The sequence below is a fragment of the Pongo abelii genome, chromosome 12, assembly GCF_028885655.2.
Source record: "Pongo abelii isolate AG06213 chromosome 12, NHGRI_mPonAbe1-v2.0_pri, whole genome shotgun sequence".
NCBI lineage: Eukaryota > Metazoa > Chordata > Mammalia > Primates > Hominidae > Pongo > Pongo abelii.
In genome coordinates, this window is record NC_071997.2 from 47,037,896 (window position 1) to 47,059,359 (window position 21,464).

The window sequence follows — 21,464 nt, forward strand, 5'->3', positions numbered from 1 at the left end:
AATCTATTTTGACAAAGGTCCTGGTTGATTATTAACAAACTATGTAAGTTTGGCAAATATAGCTTAAATATACAATGATACTGAAAAACTATATTTACTCTGTTACATTAAGCACCAAATGTTATTGTTACCTAACGTAACAAAAAAATTTGTATTCACAGCCGGGCGCGGTGGCTCACGCCTATAATCTCAGCACTTTGGGAGGCCGAGGTGGGTGGATCATCTGAGGTCAGGAGTTAAGAGACCAGCCTGACCAACATGGAGAAACCCCGTCTCTACTAAAAATACAAAAAAAATTAGCCAGGCGTGGTGGCACATGCCTGTAATCCCAGCTACTCGGGAGGCTGAGGCAGGAGAATTGCTTGAACTTAGGAGGCGGAGGTTGCAGTGAGCCGAGATCGCGCCATTGCACTCGAGCCTGGGCAACAAGGGCAAAATCTCCATCTCCAAAAAAAAGAAAAAAAATTTGTATTCACAAATGTCCTTGCTATTCTCAGTGTCGTCTCTGCTATTGCTCGAGTTTCCTCTTCTCCTTCACCTTGCCACTGAGGGTCACCATCAATCTTGCTTTTTATCTGCAGCCCCTTTGGAAGCCTTTACCAATTGAGATGAGGTCCCATCCCAAGAACGTACAGAGTCTCCATTTTTCCACATGGTTCCAAGGCATGACTACCAGCCAGCAAACAGGGCACATTATAGCACAGTTTGTTGCCAATGTCTTTAAAACATCCCTTCTGAAGTCATTACTCCACATACAAACACCGACTCACTGCTGAATATACAGAACTTTTCCTCTATGAAAGCACCTAAAGTCAGCATGCCTGATTTTTTTTTTTTAAAAACAACAGCTCCACACACTCTTCCCCATACAATTATCAACCATTCTAAAGCAAGTTTGGATTTCCTCTGGCCTCTCTCGAACTAATACAACTACATCAGACAGCATTCTCTCTCTGGGTACTATTCACAGCTTTAAAAACTATTCTTTATAACCACATTCCTATTTCTAGTTCAAGGATCTATGCTATGAAATCCAGGTAAGTTGGTAAAGTTAAAGTTCTGACTGGCTAAATTCGTTATATTATATAATTTTGTTACCATGGACTAATCCATTAAGCATTTACTGAGTACCAAATCAGAACTAACTTAACACTTTAGGTTAAAACATTATCAAGAAATGAGCATAGTTCCTGCCAATATTAAAGTTCATATGAATTTCACCTCTTCTTAAAAACTGGGGCCAAAATTGGGGCAGGGCACAGCGGCTTATGCCTGTAACCCCAACACTTTGGGAGAATGAGGCAGGGGGATCACTTGCAGAAAAGAGTTTGAGACCAGCCTGGGCCACACGGTGAGACGCAGTCTCTACCAAAATATTTTTTTTAAATTGGTATTTTTCATTATTTCTTCAAACTGGGGTACAATTCACGTCTCTGCTTTTGAGCGGCTCTTAGAACTCAGCTACAGAAACACCCAGGCTTATTATGCCAAGGGATTTTCTGATCACCTGCAATACAATGGGGGGAATGGGGTTTAAAACACTTTTTCCAAAGAAGAGTAATGACCCAAAAAGAGGAATCTAAATTTAAAGCCAACACACAAAACCTGTTGACACGTATTATACTTTAGTGCTTATACAAAAAAAAAAAAAAAAAGGAAGAAGAAGAAAGACATTCTATTGAGTTAACTAAATGCCACGGCCAATGACAACTTCAGGCTTTTGGATCTCCCGCCCAATTAAAAGTATTAGTTGATCCTACAAAATCTGCAGATATAATGAATACAAGACTGAAATTCAAGTTTTGCTTTGAGAATATACATAAAGGACTAGTGGATGATCTATGCTATACGGTCAAGAAACTCCTTTTGGGCCTTGTAGAACACTGCACCTTGGCCATCCATTTTGCAAATATAAATAAAGGTCCTTTCAAGAGTTGAGTGAGCACACTGTTCAACTAGATTACAGTCTAATTTTCTGTTGCTGCAGTGAACAGTTATAGTAAGTGTTCAATTATAAGTGAAATTAACTTATAATTGTGAATTACTTCATATTAAAGTATTTTCCCTCTCGATTCCATTCTCCCATCATAATGCTGAAGTTAGATTTGTCACTGGTTTCTAAAGAGGAGCATTTACAAGTAATTTAGAAAGTCCTAAAAAGCAATTATGTTTTACTTTTAAACATGGTCCTTGTACAAAAATTTATGTGTATGATGACATCTTGGGAATTCACAAAACTTGAAATAGTATTAATATAATTTAGCTATACTGAAAAATAATTCCAAAGAAATCAGAAAGCAGTTCACAAAAGGGATTGCGCTCCTGTGAGAATCTAATGATGTTGCTGATCTGACAGGGAGTGGAGTTCAGGCGGTAATGCCCGCTGGCCCACTGCTCACCTTCTGCTCTGTGGCTCGTTTCCAAACAGGTCATGGACGGGTACTAGTCTGGTCCCGTCCGTGGCCCAGGGGTTGGGGAACCCTGGTCTAGAGGACACATGCAGGTAACGTGGGGCAAAGCAAGATAGCAAACAGGGCGTTTAGAAAGGAACATGGTAAGAGGAATAGAAAAGGAGATATATAGCAAGTTGTTGTGTAGATATAATCCCCTAAACCAAAATCATGTAAATCACTCTTGAATTCCCTAATTAAAAAATGCAAAACATTGAGGGGTGAGAGGGGACACATAGTAATATCACCTGGACATTTACATATAACCGTAGCACACTGGAGCTGATAATATGTTTCACATAAATGCAGAGAGGCATTCAAAACACTTAACTGGTATGGCATAGGCACCAATCCTTCAGAATGGACACTAGTCAGCATGCTACACTTGGCTGTACGTGCTGAATGCCAGCCCTGCCTCTAGGACTTGACCCACATGACCTGAAGAAATCCTGTACTTTTATATTAAAGATTCTTATCTGCTTGCCATTTTTCACTTTGAAACGTCTGGGTGTATGGGTGGGAACAGATGTAGATATAGTACTCATGCAAAGATTAAGGGCTAATGAGGAGAGAGAAATCCTTAAAATATTCCACAAAAACCAATATGAAAATAGAGTGAGTGACAACTGCCTTGGGCTATGTACCAAAAGCCTGGAAACTTAATGAAGGCATAAACACAACTCACAAGAAACAGACCATGATAGCATTTGTAGGTGGTGGGTATTTAATTTTCAAACTGCGTATCAGGTATGCCAGAGTGTAAACAACAAATTTTGAGTATTTACTTTCAGGGGCCGGAGCGGGGGGGCATGGGGCAAACCAACCAGAGGGAAGGTTATGGAAAACTGAGGAGTTGCGCCTTGCCCCTGAGGGGTGATGAAAATATTATACCAGGGACTATTGGCTGATAATAACAACATATAATAATAAATATTATTAATATATATTTATTAATAATACATTTATATATTATATATAATAATACATACTTTTTTTTTTTTGGAGACAGGGTCTTGTTCTGTTACCCAGGCTGCAGTGCAATGCAGTGGCACAATCATGGCTCACTGCAGCATCAACCTCCTGAGCTCAAGCAATTCTCCCACCTCAACTTCCCAAGTAGCTGGGACCACAGGTATGTGCCACCACGTCCGGCTAATTTTTAAATTTTGTGGAGACAAGGCCTCACTTTGTTGCCCAGGCCAATCTCAAACTTCTGGGCTCAAGCAATGCTCTCACCTCAGCCTTCCAGTGTTGGGATTACAGGCATGAGTCACTGTGCAGAGTCTGATAATGATTTTAAGGATGCCTAATTTACAATAAGAACTCCATGTTTGTGTTGAATTTAGGTAAAGGACCCAAACTTAACAGAAATTAAATCAAAGAAAAATGATTGCAAGTTTTCCACAACAAGCATGGAGATGCAACTGAGTCAGGATTCTTCATACTGTTATGTAGGACTGTACCAAAAGGAAGCAAAGTCACTTTACAGAATAAAAAGAAGAAACTAAGAATAGTATTAAAATGTGACAACAGTAGTCTGAGGCTCTCCTAGGTACAAGATCAGAGCATTTCTGAGCTGTTAAGACAGTAAAATTTGGCTTGATGTCTATAAAAAATAAATTTACCTACTGTTTGAACTATACATGTTATAACAACTTCAAACATCAAACTAGCAGTGTCAGTGGGAATAAAAGTAACCCTATATTATATGCATAGCTGTAGCAGAGTTAAGTAGAGACTCTAGAACCCAGAGGGACTCTAGTTCTAGAGTCCAAACACCTGCCCCTACCCCTGCCCCTTACTAAGCTGTATATCCTTGAGCATGCTACTTTATTTCTCTGGGTTTCAATTAATTTGTTTTGAGTACATTTAGGGGCTTATTAGTCGATGCAATATGCAATTACTGTGCCAAAATTCTCCCAATTCAGTATCTATAGTTCCATATAAAGCCTTCACTTTACCTATTATTATCAATGGTAAAGAGGTGGGGGAGAGACTCTTAGGTGTACTTTATCATTTCTTGAAGGTGGATGCATGCTGACTCAGATGTCAAGTAAAAAATCCAACAAGATTTCAAGGTAAGACTTTCTTTGTGTATTATTCTGGGTCCATGGCCTTTAGCCACTGGAAAGATCAGGATAGGAAGAACTTCTAGGGACCCCAGAGCTTGACCTAGGAAGCAAGAGATGTGATCTGATGAAAACCAGGTAAGATCAGCGATACGCTACAATGAGATGTGACAATGGATTATTATGATACTACCAAAGGTTTTTAAATTTCCTTGTGAAGTTCCTTGTAGAAGAAAAGTTAAGCAGATAGCAAGGATACTATAACAAGAGATGCACTGCAGGTTGCCATCCTTTTAACCTTTCACAATGCATTGAATAAAGGGCTCCTGAATTTGGTCAAGACTCCATGCTGTGGGTTTAGCTACAGGTTAAGAAACCCAGTGTGGACAGTAAGAGGTATTATTTTGCAAAAATGCAGCCTCCCATGATGTATAAAATTTGCTGTTAAAAGATGATTTTAGTAACTATGCAAACGGTATCAGTACACTGAGCAGGAAGCAGATGACAGTGACCTAGCTTTATTAATGTTAGAAATAATATACTTTACAACATCATTTTGGTCATAAGGTTGCTGCTTCACTCACCACTTCTGTTGATGTTTCTGCATGTTCAGAAGTAACATGTTCTTGAAGAGATGTCTCCGTATAGCCCATTTTTCCACAATAGGGACAAGTAAAAGACTGTGGCTGCTCTACAGAGAAAGCTTCCCCACCATAGTATAAATCTGAAAAATAAGGTAGAATTGCATTGAGGAATATTAGTTTTTAAACACATAAAAATGTAATCATATGATACAATAATGTAAAAAACAAAGTGTGGGCCAGGAGCAGTGGTTCATGCCTGTAATCCCAGCAAGCTGGGAGGACAAGGCGTATGGATCACTTGAGGTCAGGAGTTCGAGACCAGCCTGGCCAACATGGTAAAACCTCGTGTCTACTAAAAATACAAAAATTAGCCAGCCATGGTGGCAGATGCCTGTAATCTCAGCTGCTCCGGAGGCTGAGCCAGGAGAGTCGCTTGAACTTGGAAGGCAGAGGTTGCAGTGAGCCGAGATCATGCCACTGAACTCCAAAAAAAAGTGTGCCTAAAATATTCAACAACCTCACGTGATCAAGGTGTGCTCGGGTACCTGTTTACATTTGTAATATCCTTATTCCCATGAGGACTCCATGTTATTCCTCCAAAATTCCTTCCCCAGATAGCTACTACATATATAGCCTTAAGAGAGAACGAGGCAAACAACTCCATCCTCCTTCATTTATTGGAAACATTGGTCATTTCACATCTGGCTCTAATTTTATTGTAATTTATTTTTTCCTTATCTGTACATACTGTGGCAACACTGACACTGACAGAAAAAATCAGCAGGGTCTACCATGTAACAAGGACAAATGTGCTCAGAGGGAAAGAACAGACAACCATGATCAATATGAGAACTCCCAGATGTAGCTAGTTGTCTATAGAACATGCTGCTTTTAGAGCAGGAAGGACCCTGAACATTCATTTTTTGTAAATGCTAACTTAAGATACTACCAACAACATTAAGAAATTTTTTTGAGACAAGGTCTTACTCTGTCACACAGGCTGGAGCACAGTGGCATGATCACAGCTCACTGCAGATGCAGTATCTGGGCTCAAATGATCCTCCTGCCTCAGCCTCCAACATAACTGAACTACAGGTGTGTGCCATCACGTCCAGCTAATTAAAAAAAAAATTTTTTTTTTGGAAAGATGGGGGTCCCACCATGTTGCCTAGGCTGGTTTTGAACTCCTAGGCTCAAGTCATCCTCCCACCTCGGCCTCCCAAATTGCTGGGACTACAGGCATGAGCCACCACACCTGGGCTGTCACAAAATATTTTGCCCAACTGGGTTACTGGAAAACTAACCAGTTAGAGTCTGTGGGAATAATTTGTTCACCTCATAAGTGTATCTGAAGGAATAAGTCTTTTTTTTCCAATAGGTAATTGCTATGGTTTGAATATGGTTTGTCCCCACCAAAGCTCATGCTGTGGCTTCATCTCCAATGTGGTGGTGTTGGAAGGTGGTGTCTTTAGGAGGTGATAGGGTTGTTAAGAGGTATTAATGCCTTTCTCAGGAGTGAATTCTCGCTCTCTCAGGACTGAATTAGCTCCATTGAGAGTGAGTTGTTCTAAAGTGAGGCTGTCTGTCACTTACAACTGTTTGGTCTCTTTACACATGCCCACTTCCCCATCTGCTTCTCTGCCATGTTATGACACAGCTGAGGCCCTCACCCGAAGTCGATCAGATGCAGCCGAACAATCTTGGCCCCTTTAGCCTCAAGAATTGTGAGCTAAATAGACCCCTTTCCTTTAGAAATTATCTAATTTCAAGGATTTTCTTATACTAAGATAAAACAGAGAGACAGAAACATAAAATAAAATGAAAGTATATTCAGTGTGTTATACCACTACAAAGAATTATTTAATTATTTAGCATAAAACAAACACCAAATTTAAGAGAGCTTTTGTGAGAAAAGAAAACGGAAGAAAGTGTTCATTACGTGATAGATTTGTTCATATTCATTTTTAGGGAGATTTAAATGATCATAAAAGTTTTATGTATTATGTATATATTGACCATTTATTAGGTGCACAAGACTTGTCAGGTGGATTTGGAGTAGCTGGGGATAAATATATTAAAAAGAATAGAACTTCCTCATCTGATAAAGGGCATCTACCAAAAACTGAGCAAACATCATTTACTGGTGAAAGACTGGATGCTTTCCCCTAAGATCAGAACAAGACAAGTGTGTCCACTCTTGCCACTTCTATTTAGTGTTTTACTGGAGGATCTATCCAGAGTAAATGAAAGGCATCCAGACACAAAGGTAGAAGTAAAATGATTTTTATTTGCAGATGACATGACCTTGTGTACAGAAAGTCTTAAGGAATCCACTAAAAAACTCTTGGCACCGGGCGAGGTGGCTCACGCTTATAATCCTAGCACTTTGGGAGGGAGGGCGAAGAGGGTGAATCACTTGAGGTCAGGAGTTCAAGACCAGCCTGGCCAACTAGGAAAACCCCATCTCTACTAAAAATACAAAAATTAGGCTGGGCGTGGTGGCTCACATCTGTAATCCCAGCACTTTGGGAGACCAAGGCGGGCAGATCACCTAAGGTCAGGAGCTAGAGACCAGCCTGGCCAACATGGTGAAACCCCGTCTCTACTAAAAATACAAAAATTAGCTGGGCGTGGTGGTGCACACCTGTAGTCGCAGCTACTCAGGAGGCTGAGGCGGGAGAATCACTTGAACCCGGGAAGCAGAGGTTGCAGTGAGCCGAGATCGCACCATTGCACTCCAGCCTGGGTGACAAGAGTGAAACTCTGTCTCAAAATAAAATAAAATAAAATAAAATAAAAATAAAAATACAAATACAAAAATTAGCCAGACATCGTGGTGCATGCCTGTGATCTCAGCTACTTGGGAGGCTGAGGCAGGAGAATCACTTGAATCCAGGAGGCGGAAGTCGCAGTGAGCCGAGATTGCACCACTGCACTCCAGCCTGGGCAACAGAGGGAGACTCCATCTCAAAGAAAACAAACCAACAAACAAACAAACAAACCCCTCTTGGAACGAATAAACAAGTTCAGTAACACTGTAGGATATGAGATCTATATAAAAAAAAAATCAATTGTTTGTCTATATGGTTGCAATGAACAATTCAAAAATAAAATGTAAAAAACAGCCGAGCATGGTGGCTCATGCCTATAATCCCAGCGCTTTTGGAGGTGGAGGCGGGGACCACTTGAGCCCAGGAGTTTGAGACAAGCCTTTACAATGTAACAAGACTTCACCTCTACAAAAAATTAAAAATTCAGTCAGCTGTGGTGGCATGTGCATGTGGTCTGGGCTACTCGGAAGGCTGAGATGGGAAGATCACTTGAGCCTGAGATTGAGACTGGAATGAGCCATGATGGCACCACTGCACTCCAGCCTAGGCGACAGTGAGAACCCATTTCAAAACAGATAGATAAATAAGTAAGATAAATATTCCATTTAAGACAGTAAAAAGAATACAGATGCTCCTTGACTTACAATGGGGTTATATCCTAATAAACTTGATAAACCTATTTTAAGTTGAAAATGCATTTAATACACCTAACCTACCAAACATCATAGCTTAGCCTAGTCTACATTAAACGTGTTCAGAACACTTATGTAAGCCTACAGTTGGGCAAAATCACCTAAAACAAAGCCTATTTTATATAATTTATTGAAGACAACGCTGAAAATGAAAAACAGCACGGTTGTATGTCCTTGAAGTTCTGTTTCTACTGAACATATATTGCTTTTGTACCACTATAAGATAAAAAAATCATAAGCTGAACCATCATAAACTGGGGACCATCTATTCTTAGGAATGAATTCAATGGAAGTGCAAAACTCATACTGTGATAACTACAAAAGTTTGTCAAAAGAAATTAAAGACCTACATAAATGGAAGCATATCCCATGTTCATGGATCAGCAGATTTAATATTATTAAGATGGCAATACTCTCCAAACTAATCTACAGATTCGACATAATTCCATTCAAAATCCTAGTTGGCTTCTTTGCAGAAACTGACAAGCTGAATCTAAAATACAGAAATGAAACGGACACAGAATACCCAAAATAATCTTGAAAAAGAACAAAGTTGGAAGACTCACTCTTCTTGATTTCAAAGCTTACTATGAAGCTACAGAAATCAAGACAGTGTAGTACTGGCATAAAGACAGACAGACATGTAGGCTTGGCACGGTGGCTCACGCCTGCAATCTCAGCACTTTGGGAGGCCGAAGCAGGCAGATCACTTTGAGCTCAGGAGTCTGATACCAGCCTGGGCAACGTGGAAAAACCCCATCTCCACAAAAAATTTAAAAATCAGCTAGGCGTGGTGGGTTCCACCTGTGATCCCAATTATTTGGAAGGCTGAGGGTGGAGGATTGCTTGAGCCTGGGAAGCAGAGGCTGCAGTGAGCCAAGATCGTACCACTGCACTCCAGCCTGGGTGACAGAGTGAGACTGTGTGTCAAAAAACAAACAAAAACACCAGGCATATAGATCAATGTGAATAGATTGAGAGTCTAGAAATAAACCCTCATTTATAGTCAACCTATTTTTAACAAAAGTGCCAAGACAATGCATTGGGTAAAGAATAGTCTTTCCAACAAAAGATACTGGGACAACTGAATATTCACATGCAAAAGAATAAAGTTGGCCCTTTACCTCATTCCATATATAAAAATTAATTCTAAATGGGTCAAATATCTAAATGTAAGAGCTAAAACTATAAAACTCTTAGAAGAACACACAGGTTTAAATCTTCGTGACTTTGAATTAGGCAGTGATTTTCTAGATACAGCACCGAATGCACAACAAATGAAAAAATACATAAACGGGACATTATCAGAATTAGAACTTTTGTGCTTCAAAGCACACCACCAAGAAAGTGAAAACACAACCCACAGAATGGCAGAAAATTTTTGCAAATCATCTATCAGATAAAAAAACTTATACACGGAATAAAAAACTATTACAATTCAATAACAAAGACATATTATCCAATTAAAAAATGGGCAAAAGATCTAGGTATTTCTTCAAAGTAGATATACAAATGGCCCATAAGCACAAGAAAAGATGCTCAACATAATTTATATTTCAGAGAAATATAAATCAAAACCACCTGAGATACTACTTTACACCTACTAGGATGGCTGAAATAAAAAGGGACAAAAAGTGTGGGCTAGGTAAGAAATTATAGCACGAAGCCAGGCGCAGTGGCTCTTGTCTGTAATCTCAGCACTCTGGGAGGCCCGCAAGTGGATCACCTGAGATTAGGAGTTCAAGACCAGCCTGGCCAACATGGTGAAACCCTGTCTCTACTAAAAATACAAAAAAATTTTCTGGGCACGGTGGCGGGCACCTGTAATCCCAGCTATTCAGGAGGCTGAGGCAGCAGAATCGCTTGAACCCAGGAGGTGGAGGTTGCAGTGAGCTGAGATGGCGCCATTGCACTCCAGCCCAGGTGACAAGAGTGAAACGCTGTCTCAAAAAAAAAAAAAAAAAAAAATATAGCATGAAACATTTATATATTTTCTTCCAATGTCTTCTAATCAACTGTAGAAACAATCTGCCCTTTTTTTTTTTTTTTTGAGATAGCGTCTTGCTTTGTTGGCCAGGCTGGAATGTAGTGGCACAATCAGGGCTCACTGCAGCCTCGACCTCCTGGGCTGAAGTGATCCTCCCATCTCAGCCTCCCAAGTAGCTAGGACTACGGATGTATGTGTGCCACCACATCCAGCTAATTTATTGTATTTTTTGCGGGTGGATGCAGAGACAGGGTTTTTGCCATGTTGCCCAGGCTCGTCTCAAACTCCTGGGCTCAAGTGATCTGACCATCTTAAGCCTCCCAAAGTGCTAGGATTACACGCGTGAACCACCACACCCAGCCAACAATCTGTTTTCTGGTCACTACAAAAGCTATTATTGCTGGGCATGGTGGCTGACATCTGTAATCCCAGCACTTTGGGAGGCCAAGGCAGGTGGATAACTTGAGGTCAGGAGTTCAAGACCAGCCTGGCCAACATGGTGAAACTTCATCTCTACTAAAAATACAAAAAAATTAGCTGGGCGCGGTGGCACACACCTGTAGTCTCAGCTACTCAAGTGGCTGAGGCACGAGAATTGCTTGAACCCAGGAGGCAGACGTTGCAGTGAGCCGAAATCCGGACACTGCATTCCAGCGTGGGCGACAGAGTGAGACTCTATCTTTAAAAAATTTAAAAAATAAAATTTAAAAAAAGCTATTATTTGTGTGTTAATAGCAAAAACAAAAGCACTTCTTCTTTACTGAAGCACTCTTCTATTTCATACCTTGTCAGTTGTGTGTATTTCTGAATGGCTTTTTTAAACAAGTAAACTATGATTAAGATGAACAGACAGAATTACTTAGTATGTAAAAAGTAAGGCCAGGAGTGGTGGCTTACACCTGTAATCCCAGCACTTTGGAGGCTGAGGCAGGTGGATCATTAGGTTAGGAGTTCAAGACCAGCCTGGCTAACATGGTGAAACCCTATCTCTACTAAAGATACAAAAAATCAGCCAGGCATGGTGGTGCACGCCTGTAATCCCAGCTCCTTGGGAGGCTGAGGCAGGAGAATTGCTTGAACCTGGGGGATGGAGGTTGCAGCGAGCTGAGATCACGCCATTGCACTCCAGCCTAGGCGACAGGGCAAGACTCCTCAAAAAAAAAAAAAAAAAAAAAAAAGCCAGGCACAGTGGCTCACGCCTGTAATCCCAGTACTTTGGGAGGCTGAGTCGGGCGGATTGCCTGAGGTCAGGAGTTCGAGACCAGTCTGGCCAACGCGGTGAAACCCTGTCTCTACTAAAAATACAAAAAAATTAGCCAGGTGTGGTGGTGTGCACCTGTAATCCCAGCTACTCGGGTGGCTGAGGCAGGGGAATTGCTTGAACCAGGGAGGTGGAGGTTGCAGTGAGCCAAGATCGTGCCATTGCACTCCAGCCTGGGCGACAGAGCGAGACTCCATCTCTCAAAAAAGTAAGATTTATTTCATGTTTAATGAATTTGGGGCTTATGGTATGCTGCTGGGGAGCTTTAGAACACTTTGCCTTTACTTCTTCAATGTACATAAAATTCTAAATGATGTAATTCATTAAATTTTTAATTACTTACCAAAATCTACCCTTGTTAATATGCACTGCATTGGGTGGTCAGTTGTATGCCTTGTTGTTGTTGCACCACTTTCATAACAAGATGCACAAAGATCGTAATCGTAGCAAATTAAACACTTGTATCTGCGACCTCGAAAATTTCCTTTTAAACATGCATCACAGCTGACACCTATAAAAAAAAGAAATATCTTTAGTTACCAGTTGTAAAGGCCACTCTTGATTTCACTTTTATGAATGTTTCAGGTGCTCACTTAACCCCGTATATCCTTTCCAAAATGACCAGAAATGACTTAGTAAAATGATAACGGGAATTTTTAGCCATGTGCTGGATTCATTACTCTGATTTATACTCCAGATGAAAATAATTTAAAATGACTGATACGGGCCGGGCGCAGTGGCTCACGCCTGTAATCTGAGCACTTTGTGGGGGTCGAGGCGGGTGGATCATTTGAGGTCAGTAGTCCAAGACCAGCCTGGTCAACACGTTGAAACCCTGTCTCTACTAAAAATGCAAAAATTAGCTGGGTGTGGTGGCTGGCACCTGTAATCCCAACTACTTGGGAGGCTGAGGCACGAGAATTGCTTAAACCCAGGAGGTAGGGTTGCAGTGAGCTGAGATCGCGCCACCGCACTCCAGCCTGGGCAACAGAGCGAGGCTTTGTCTCAAAAAAAAAAAAAAAAAAAAAGGCTTGATAAGCCAGCAAGAAGGTAAAGAAGACTGGTGACTGGAAGCACTAAAGAAGGCTTTTCACCATGAGGGTATTTGCTAAAGCAGGTAAAAGTCTAAGCTTCAGTTCCACAGCATTACTGGACAAAGGCCTAGAGAAGGTGGGATAATTAACAGAAGATTCCTCATAAAACCAAGACCCTGATATACTCTCAATGCATGGGTAGGCTAGAAATCCTCCCTAGGGGATTACAAAAATTACCCTAGTGAAAGCCCCCTGCCCTGGGGGCACAAAATAACAACAAAAAGCCATAACCACAAACCAGTCCTCAATGGGTTTATAGCCCAAATTCTATCAAATGGTTCCAAAGACCTTGGGTCAAGAATTGTAAGTGGTCTTAAATTAGAATTGATACCAAGCATTTGGCATATATAAACATTCAAGGAATAAGTTCATAATTTAAACCATAAAATACACACAAAAAAACAAAGCACCATCAGAAAGAACTAGCAGGAGCAGCAGAATCAGTCATGAGTTCATATCAGAATTGGACATCAAATAATTCTTAACCTGTTAAAAGAAATAACTGGGTGTGGTAGCTAACACCTATAATCCCAAGCACTTTGGCAAGGCGAGGCAGGGGGATGGCTTGAGGCCAGGAGTTCAAGACCAGCCTGGACAACACAGAGAGACCCTGTCTACAAAAAAATCTAAAAATTAGCTGGGCATTGTGGCCTGTGCCTGTAGCCCTAGCTACTTGGAAGGTTGAGGTGGGAGGAATGCTTGAGCCCAGCAGCTCGAAGCTGCAGTGACCATGATCACACTACTGCACTCCAGCTTGGGAACAGAACAAGACCCTGTCTGGAAAAAATAAAAATTAAAATAATAATAATAATAATGATAAAGGAAAAAAAGAAGCTTGAACAGGGCTGGGTGCCATAGCTCACACCTGTAATCCCAGCACTTTGGGAGGCTGAGACAAGAGGGCTGCTTGAAGCCAGGAGTTTAAGACCAGCCAAGGCAACACAGAAAGATCTCATCTCTATTTGTTAAAAAAAAAAAAAAAGAAAAAAGTTAAAATATGCCAGGCGCAGTGGCTCATGCCTGTAATCTCAGCACTTTGGGAGACTGAGGCAGGCGGATCACCTGAGGTCAGGAGTTCAAGACCACCCTGGCCAACCTGGTGAAACCCCATCTCTACTAAAAATACAAAAATTAGCCGGGCGTGGTGGTGAGCGCCTATAATCTCAGCTACTTGGGAGGCTGAAGCAGAAGAATGGCTTGAACTCAGGAGGCGGGAGGTTGCAGTGAGCCAAGATCATGCCACTGCATTCCAGCCTAGGCGACAGAGTGAGACTCTGTCTTTAAAAAATTAAAAAAAAAAGTTAAAATTTAAAATTCAGTAGGTGGGTTTCATAGTTTTATTCACATGTGATATGCTTGTTTATGCTGAAAACCCAAATACAGCTAAGTTATTAGAAGTAGTAAGCAAAGCTGTTAGAGACCTAAATAAAGTACTGATTGTATTTCTTCACTGCAAAACAGACAGAAAAACATATTATTAAAAATATGTCATTTATTACAAAAAAATTAGTGAGGCATGGTGGTGTGTGCCTGTAATCTCAGCTACTCAGGTGGCTGAGGCAAAAGAATCACTTGAACCCAGGAGGCAGAGGTTGCAGTGAGCTGAGATTGCGCCACTGTACTCCAGCCTGGGTGACAGAGCGGGACTCCATCTCAAAAAAATAAAAAAATGTCATTTGTGATTCCATCTAGATGTGTCAAATTCAGAGAGAAGGAAAGTAGAACAGTGGTTACCAGAAGCTTGAGGAAAGGGAGAACGGGGAGTTACGGTTTAGTGGGTAGAGAGTTTTCAAGTTTGGGATAATGGAAGAGAATTCTGGAGATGGACAGTGGTGATGGTTCCAAGAATGTGAATATACTTAATGCTACTGAATTGTACACCTAAAAGGGGTTAAAATAAATTTTATGTTATGTATATTTTACTGCAATAAAAAAATACGCCATTTGCAACAGCATTTTTAAAAAGTGCCTCTGAATAAATCTAACCAAAGATAGGCAGCCCTTTATGAAGCAAATTAGTAAAAATGTATTCAAAGACACTAAAGGACTTTAAAAAATACAAATACCAACTTCATGGACTGGAAGGTTCATAATAAAATGTCAACAGATTTGTGGATTCAATACAATTAATAACAAAAATTTAAAAAGAACTTTTTTGTGGGGCATGGTAAGCTGACTCAAATGTTGATGCAAGGTACAAAAATGGCCAAGGACAGTCAAGATGCTCCCAAGAAAAACGAGATAGAGGGACTTGTTTTATATATCAAGAGCTACACTAATAAATAATAAGTAACACAATAACAAATAATAAACCTATAATAACTATAATAAGATGGAATGGCACCAGGGTAGAGACAAACTGGCCTATGGAATAGAATGGAAAGCCCAGAAGCAGAGGTTAAAATCTATTTTACGACAGCAAGGTCACTAAAGAGCACTGAGAAAAGAAGGGAATGGACAATAAATGGTGCTGAACAGGTGAGTATCTGCATGTGGGGAAAACAGAATTGGATCTCTCCCCACATCCTATACACACGAAAAATCAATTCCACATGGTTTAAAGGCAGATTCAAAAGAACAATGAAAAATATCTCTAGAAGACAATATAGAATATTTTTCTGAGTCTAAAGTAGAAAACAATTTCTTAAATCTTTCTCTTTCAAACACACACACACACACACACACTCTCACTCTCCAAATCAAAAACTAAGAGATAAGTCCAACTATGCTAAGACTTTTTCTTCGTCTTTTGTTTTTGTTTTTTTGAGACGGAGTCTCACTCTGTCGCCCGGGCTGGAGTGCAATGGCGAGATCTTGGCTCACTGCAACCTCCGCCTCCTGGTTTCAAGCAATTCTCCTGCCTCAGCCTCCCAAGGAGTTGGGATTATAGGCGCCCGGCACCATGCCCGGCTAATTTTTCTATTTTTAGTAGAGACACGGTTTCACCACGTTGGCCAGGCTGATCTCGAACTCCAGGTGATCTGCCCGCCTGGGCCTCCCAAAGTGCTGGAATTAACAACAGGCGTGAGCCACCACGCTCTGCCTTTTTCTTCGTCTTTTAACAGCCTACATTGATTGAAAATGCAAGGTTCAGAAACTGGCGATATGTACAACATACATGACAGACAAAAGTTTGGTATTCAGAATGCATTATGAACTCTTACATATCAGTAAATAAATGATGAATGCTCAATAGAAAAATGGAGAAACCTGTCAAAGGGCACTCAAAGAACAACAAACATAAATGGCCAGTAAACACATGAAAAGATGCTCAATCTCATTAGTCATCAAAGAAGTGCATGATTAACATCCGTGAGCTAGCATTTTACATTTACCAAACCGGTAAGAAACTACAAGTTTCATGATATCAAGTGTTAGTGAAGATAAAGGGCAGCAGAAGTGCTTATACTCTGCTGGTAGGAGTGTAAATCAGCACAACCACTTTGAAAAATTTGTTCATATAAACACATGTACCTCCTATGATACCGTAATTTCACTCTTAAATACATTCCCAGGGGGAATCTTTTGTCTTTGTGCACCTAGAGAATGTGGAAGAATGTTGACGGCAGTTTTTGTAACTGAATTTTAAAAAGGCTATTCAGGGGCTGGGCGCGGGGGCTCACGCGTGTAATCCCACCCAGCACTTTGGGAGGCCGAGGCGGGCGGATCACAAGGTCAGGAGATCGACACCATCCTGGCTAACACGGTGAAACCCCGTCTCTACTAAAAATACAAAAAAAAATTAGCCGGGCGTGGTGGCGGGCGCCTGTAGTCCCAGCTACTCAGGAGGCTGAGGCAGGAGAATGGCGTTAACCCAGGAGGCGGAGCTTGCAGTGAGCCGAGATCGCGCCACTGCGCTCCAGCCTGGGCGAGAAAGTGCGAGACTCCGTCTCAAAAAAAAAAAAAAAGGCTATTCAGATTCAAAGGCTCAACAGTTCAATATGCACAGAATGAACTGGAAAAAGAATGAATCACAGCAACGGTAAGAACATCTGCCTCAGATGAGTGAAAGGAAATCTCAAAGAATACATACAGTATAGGCCGGGCACGGTGGCTCACGCCTGTAATCCCAGCACTTTGGGAGGCCGAGGCGGGCGGCTCATGAGGTCAGGAGATTGAGACCATCCTGGCTAACACGGTGAAACCCCGTTTCTACTAAAAATACAAAAAATTAGCCGGGCGTGATGGCGGCCGCCTGCAGTCCCAGCTTCTGGGGAGACTGAGGCAGGAGAATGGCGTGAACCCAGGAGGCGGAGCTTGCAGTGAGCTGAGATCAGCCACTGCACTCTAGCCTGGGCAACAGAGCGAGACTCTGTCTCAAAAAAAAAAAAAAAGAATACATACAGTATAAAGTTGAAAACCAGTATCTAGTTTAAGAAATCAAACATGTAGTAAAACTATAAAAGGAAAATGAGGGAACGATAAAATTTTGGTCAGTGGCTCCCTCTGGGGGTTAAGGGGATGAAGAGATGAGTATGTGAAGCTTTTAGGGATCTTGAAATGTAACGTTTTTACATCTGGCCAAGAGGATCTGAGGTACCATTCTTCTCTTTTGCATTTATTTTATGAAAATTCTCATATATCCAACCAATATTTTATTTTTAAAAGTCCCTTCCTTCCCCTTCCAAACAAAAACAAACAAACAAACAAAAAATAGAAAGCAAAGCTGGAATTGTTTACAACAACCTTTGGGCTGTCAGTTCAAGGTGGAAAACTGGAAAACCAACATAGTTTTGGCAGATTGTAGATTTTTGAGACAAGGTCTCACTGTCACCCTGGCTGGAGAGCAGTTGCACAATCGCGGCTCACTACAGCCTCGACCTCCTGGGTTTAAGCAATCCTTCTACCTCAGCCTCCTGAGTAGCTGGGACTACCGGTGTGCGCCACCACGGCCGCATAATTTTTGTATTTTTTTGTAGAGATGGGATTTCGCCAAGTTGCCCAGACTGGTCTCGAACTCCTGGACTCAAGCAATCTGCCTGTGTCAGCCTCCCAAAGCACTGAGATTACAGGCATGAGCCAGCGAGACCAGCCTAGGTTGTAGAGTCTTATTGTTTGTTGAATGAATATGTTTTTATTAAAACAAAAAACAACAACAACAAAAAAAAACAGGTCGGGCGCGGTGGCTCACACCTGTAATCCCAGCACTTTGGGAGGCCAAGGCAGGTGGATCACCTGAGGCCAGAAGTTCAAGACCAGCCTGACCAACATGGTGAAACCCCATCTCTATTAAAAATACAAAAATTAGCCAGGCGTGGTGGCAGGCACCTGTAATCCCAGCTACTCGGGAGGCTGAGGCAGGAGAATTGCTTGAACCCGGGAGGCAGAGGTTGCAGCGAGCTGAGATCGCACCATTGCACTTCAGCCTGGGGAACAAGAGCAAGATGTCTTCTCAAAAACAAAACAAAAAACCATGGGATTCCCTGTTATTACCTAGCCATTAACAATAAGCACTTAGACAAATCAATGTTCTCTGCTCAATTTTTCTTCATCTATGAAGTTTGTTACGAGAATCAAATGAGAAAAAAAAGACATGAAAGTCCTAAATTTTAAAGTGGTAATATTATCTCATTCAGATGCAGTAAATTTTTTTTTTTTTTTCGCGACAGTCTCGCTCTGTTGCCCAGGCTGGAGTGCAGTGGCGCAATCTTGGCTCACTGCAAGCTCTGTCTCCTGGGTTCCTGCCATTGTCCTGCCTCAGCCTCCCAAGAAGCTGGGACTACAGGCGCCTGCCACCACGCCCGGCTAATTTTTGTACTTTTAGTAGAGACAGGGTTTCACCACATTGGCCAGGATGTTCTCAATCTTCTGACCTCGTGATCCGCCCGCCTTGGCCTCCCAAAGTGTTGGGATTACAGGCGTGAGCCACTGCGCCTGGCTGCAGTAAGATTATTTTATCACTTTCCCAGAATACAATTTGATCTCAATAATATACACAACCTTTTAAATTAGTTTTGAAAATATCCTTCGAGATCCTTGAGATCTCAAAAGCTGCAGTGAGACTCCCCGATCAACTTAAGACAACCAAATGATGGCATCATGGCAGCAATTTTTCAGCAAATTCAACAAATATTGATTATCTAATATGTAATATGTTTTAGGTGCTGAGGATACAGCAATGAACAAAACAAAGTCCTGCCCCCAAGAAACTAACATTTAGTGCGTGAAGACAAGCATAAAAATAAAAGTTGGCTAAGTGTGGTGGTGCATGCCTGTAGTCCCAGCTACTCAGGAGGCTGAAGTGGGAGAATTGCTTCAGCCCAGGAGGTCGAGGCTGCTGGGAGCTATGATCATGCAACTGCACTCTAGCCTGGAGACAGAGCAAACCCTGACTCCAAAAAAAGAAAAAAAGCTGTAGAGCAAGGTGGAAGTAAGTGCTATGGAGAAACATAAAGCAGTGAAGGACAGCGTGGGCAAAGAAAGTATTACTAAAAAAGATACTTGAGCAAAGAGATGGAATACTTAAAAATTTTCTTATTCAAAATAGCTTCCAGGCCAGGCGCAGTGGCTCAGGCCTGTAATCAATATGAACACTCTGGGAGACTAAGGGGGGCAGATTGTTTGAGTGCAGGAGTTTGAGACCAGCCTGGGAAACATGGAGAAACCCAGTCTCTACAAAAAACATACAAAAATTAGCCAGGTGTGGTGGTGAGCACCTGTAGACCCTCCTTCTCAGGCTGAGGTGGGAGGATCACTTGAGTCTAGGAGGTTGAGGCTGCAGTGAACGGAGACTGTGCCACTGCGCTCCAGCCTGGGTGCCAGAGTGAGACCCTACCTCAAATAAAAACAAAAAACAAAATAGCTTCCATGCATGACGATGCTTTAAGCATAACACTGAATGGGGGAGATACCTATTATATCTATTTAGGTTCACAAATGAAAGTTTAACATGATAGTATAATAATATTGACAAACAATTGTAGTGTGAATTTAGGTGCCAGGAAGGTAAACCCAGCTCTGAACTTTTTGGTGTGTAGCCTGACATTCTGCAGGCCTGCCTTTTCTTTCTGAGGTGGGGATGCCTACTGGCAAGTATAGATGAACAAAGCTTAAGGCAACTGTGCATGGTGATACTGATAAACACTCTATCTTTCAGTAAAAAGATGCTGATACTTATCCCTTGCTCACTCTACTCTTGTGATTTAATTCAAAGCTACCTAAATGGTTCACATAAGGGATAGGCGGTCGTAGACTCAGGCTTCACTTAAACCCAGCTAGAGTTCCGTAACTGTAAGCCCTTTAAAAAGGAAACAGGGTTTGTTTTTTTAAATTTACTATCTATTTTTGATAAAATCATTTCTGTAATATATATTTTTTAGCTTCTCAAACACCGAAAGGCCTTTTATGATTCAAGGTCAGTATTTCAAATACAGATACATATATACATATGTATATATATACACGTTACACATATGTATACATACACACACACATATACACATATATAGTACATATACGTATATATACACATATATATGTATATAGACACACATAAATGTATATATGTAGACACATATATATGTATATATGTATATATACACACATATACACATGTATGTATATATACACACACATATATATGTATATACACACACACATATATATATTTAAGTCAAACACGTAAGTTTACAGCAGGGTTTCTTACAACGTAAGATTCACTTTATTAATAATAATCTATGTGGCAGGCATGCTACAGAGGGTTTTTTGGTGATTAGCATACTATGAATAAGAAGTCGAGGGAAGTAAAAATGTTTTATAACATACAGTTTTTCCATACAGCCTGCTATCATCCTTTCTCATTGTTTTGTTTACGAAAGCTCTGTCCTTTAATTCCTTCTGTTGTCATAAACTTGTTGAAGTTAATATTTAATTTTATAGAATATTCCATACCACCTAAGTCTCTAAATAAAAGTACAGAAGCACAGGCTTTTTCAGTTTCTCAATAGTAGCCCATTGTCCCCTTTAGAATGACTTTCATTCAATACAGAGGCCCTCCTAAGCATATGTGTCAGAATTTGTGTCATTTTATGACACAGACTAACAAAATCTGCTCCGCTACTGTCAACTACAGGTAATCTAAAGTTCCTATGGGAGGAAATAAGTTAGCTCTTGGCTGCAGTCCCTTGGTTAACAATAGTGATTCTACGTGGTATCAGGAAGTCAGAGAAATCTGAAACAGAACAGATACATGGCATATGTAAAACTATCAATTCCTTCACAGGAAGAATGAAGTTGCTTCTGATGAGATATCAGTACACTGTATTTAAGACATTAAAAAATCAAAGTTCTGGCTGGGCACAGTGGTTCATGCCTGTAATCCCAGGGCTTTGGGAGGCCGAGGCGGGTGGATCACCTGAGGTCAGGAGTTCGAGACCAGCCTGGCCAACATGGCAAAACCCCATCTCTACTAAATATACAAAAATTAGCCGGGCATGGTGCACTTGTAATCCCATGTACTCGGGAGGCTGAGGAAAGAGAATCGCTTGAACCCAGGAG

General features: G+C 41.1%; 1 protein-coding gene across 1 annotated transcript in view; it reads right to left on the reverse strand.

The window, feature by feature from the left end:
* The window catches only part of KCMF1 (potassium channel modulatory factor 1), an 80,712-nt gene that overhangs the window by 14,047 nt on the left and 45,201 nt on the right, over positions 1-21,464 (reverse strand). Inside the window, exons 2-3 of the mRNA XM_024242616.2 lie at positions 12,218-12,385; positions 5,104-5,243 (exon numbers count right to left, since the gene is read on the reverse strand). Of these exons, the coding sequence (XP_024098384.1) occupies positions 5,104-5,243; positions 12,218-12,385 (308 nt within the window). The remainder of the gene's footprint in view (positions 1-5,103; positions 5,244-12,217; positions 12,386-21,464) is intronic.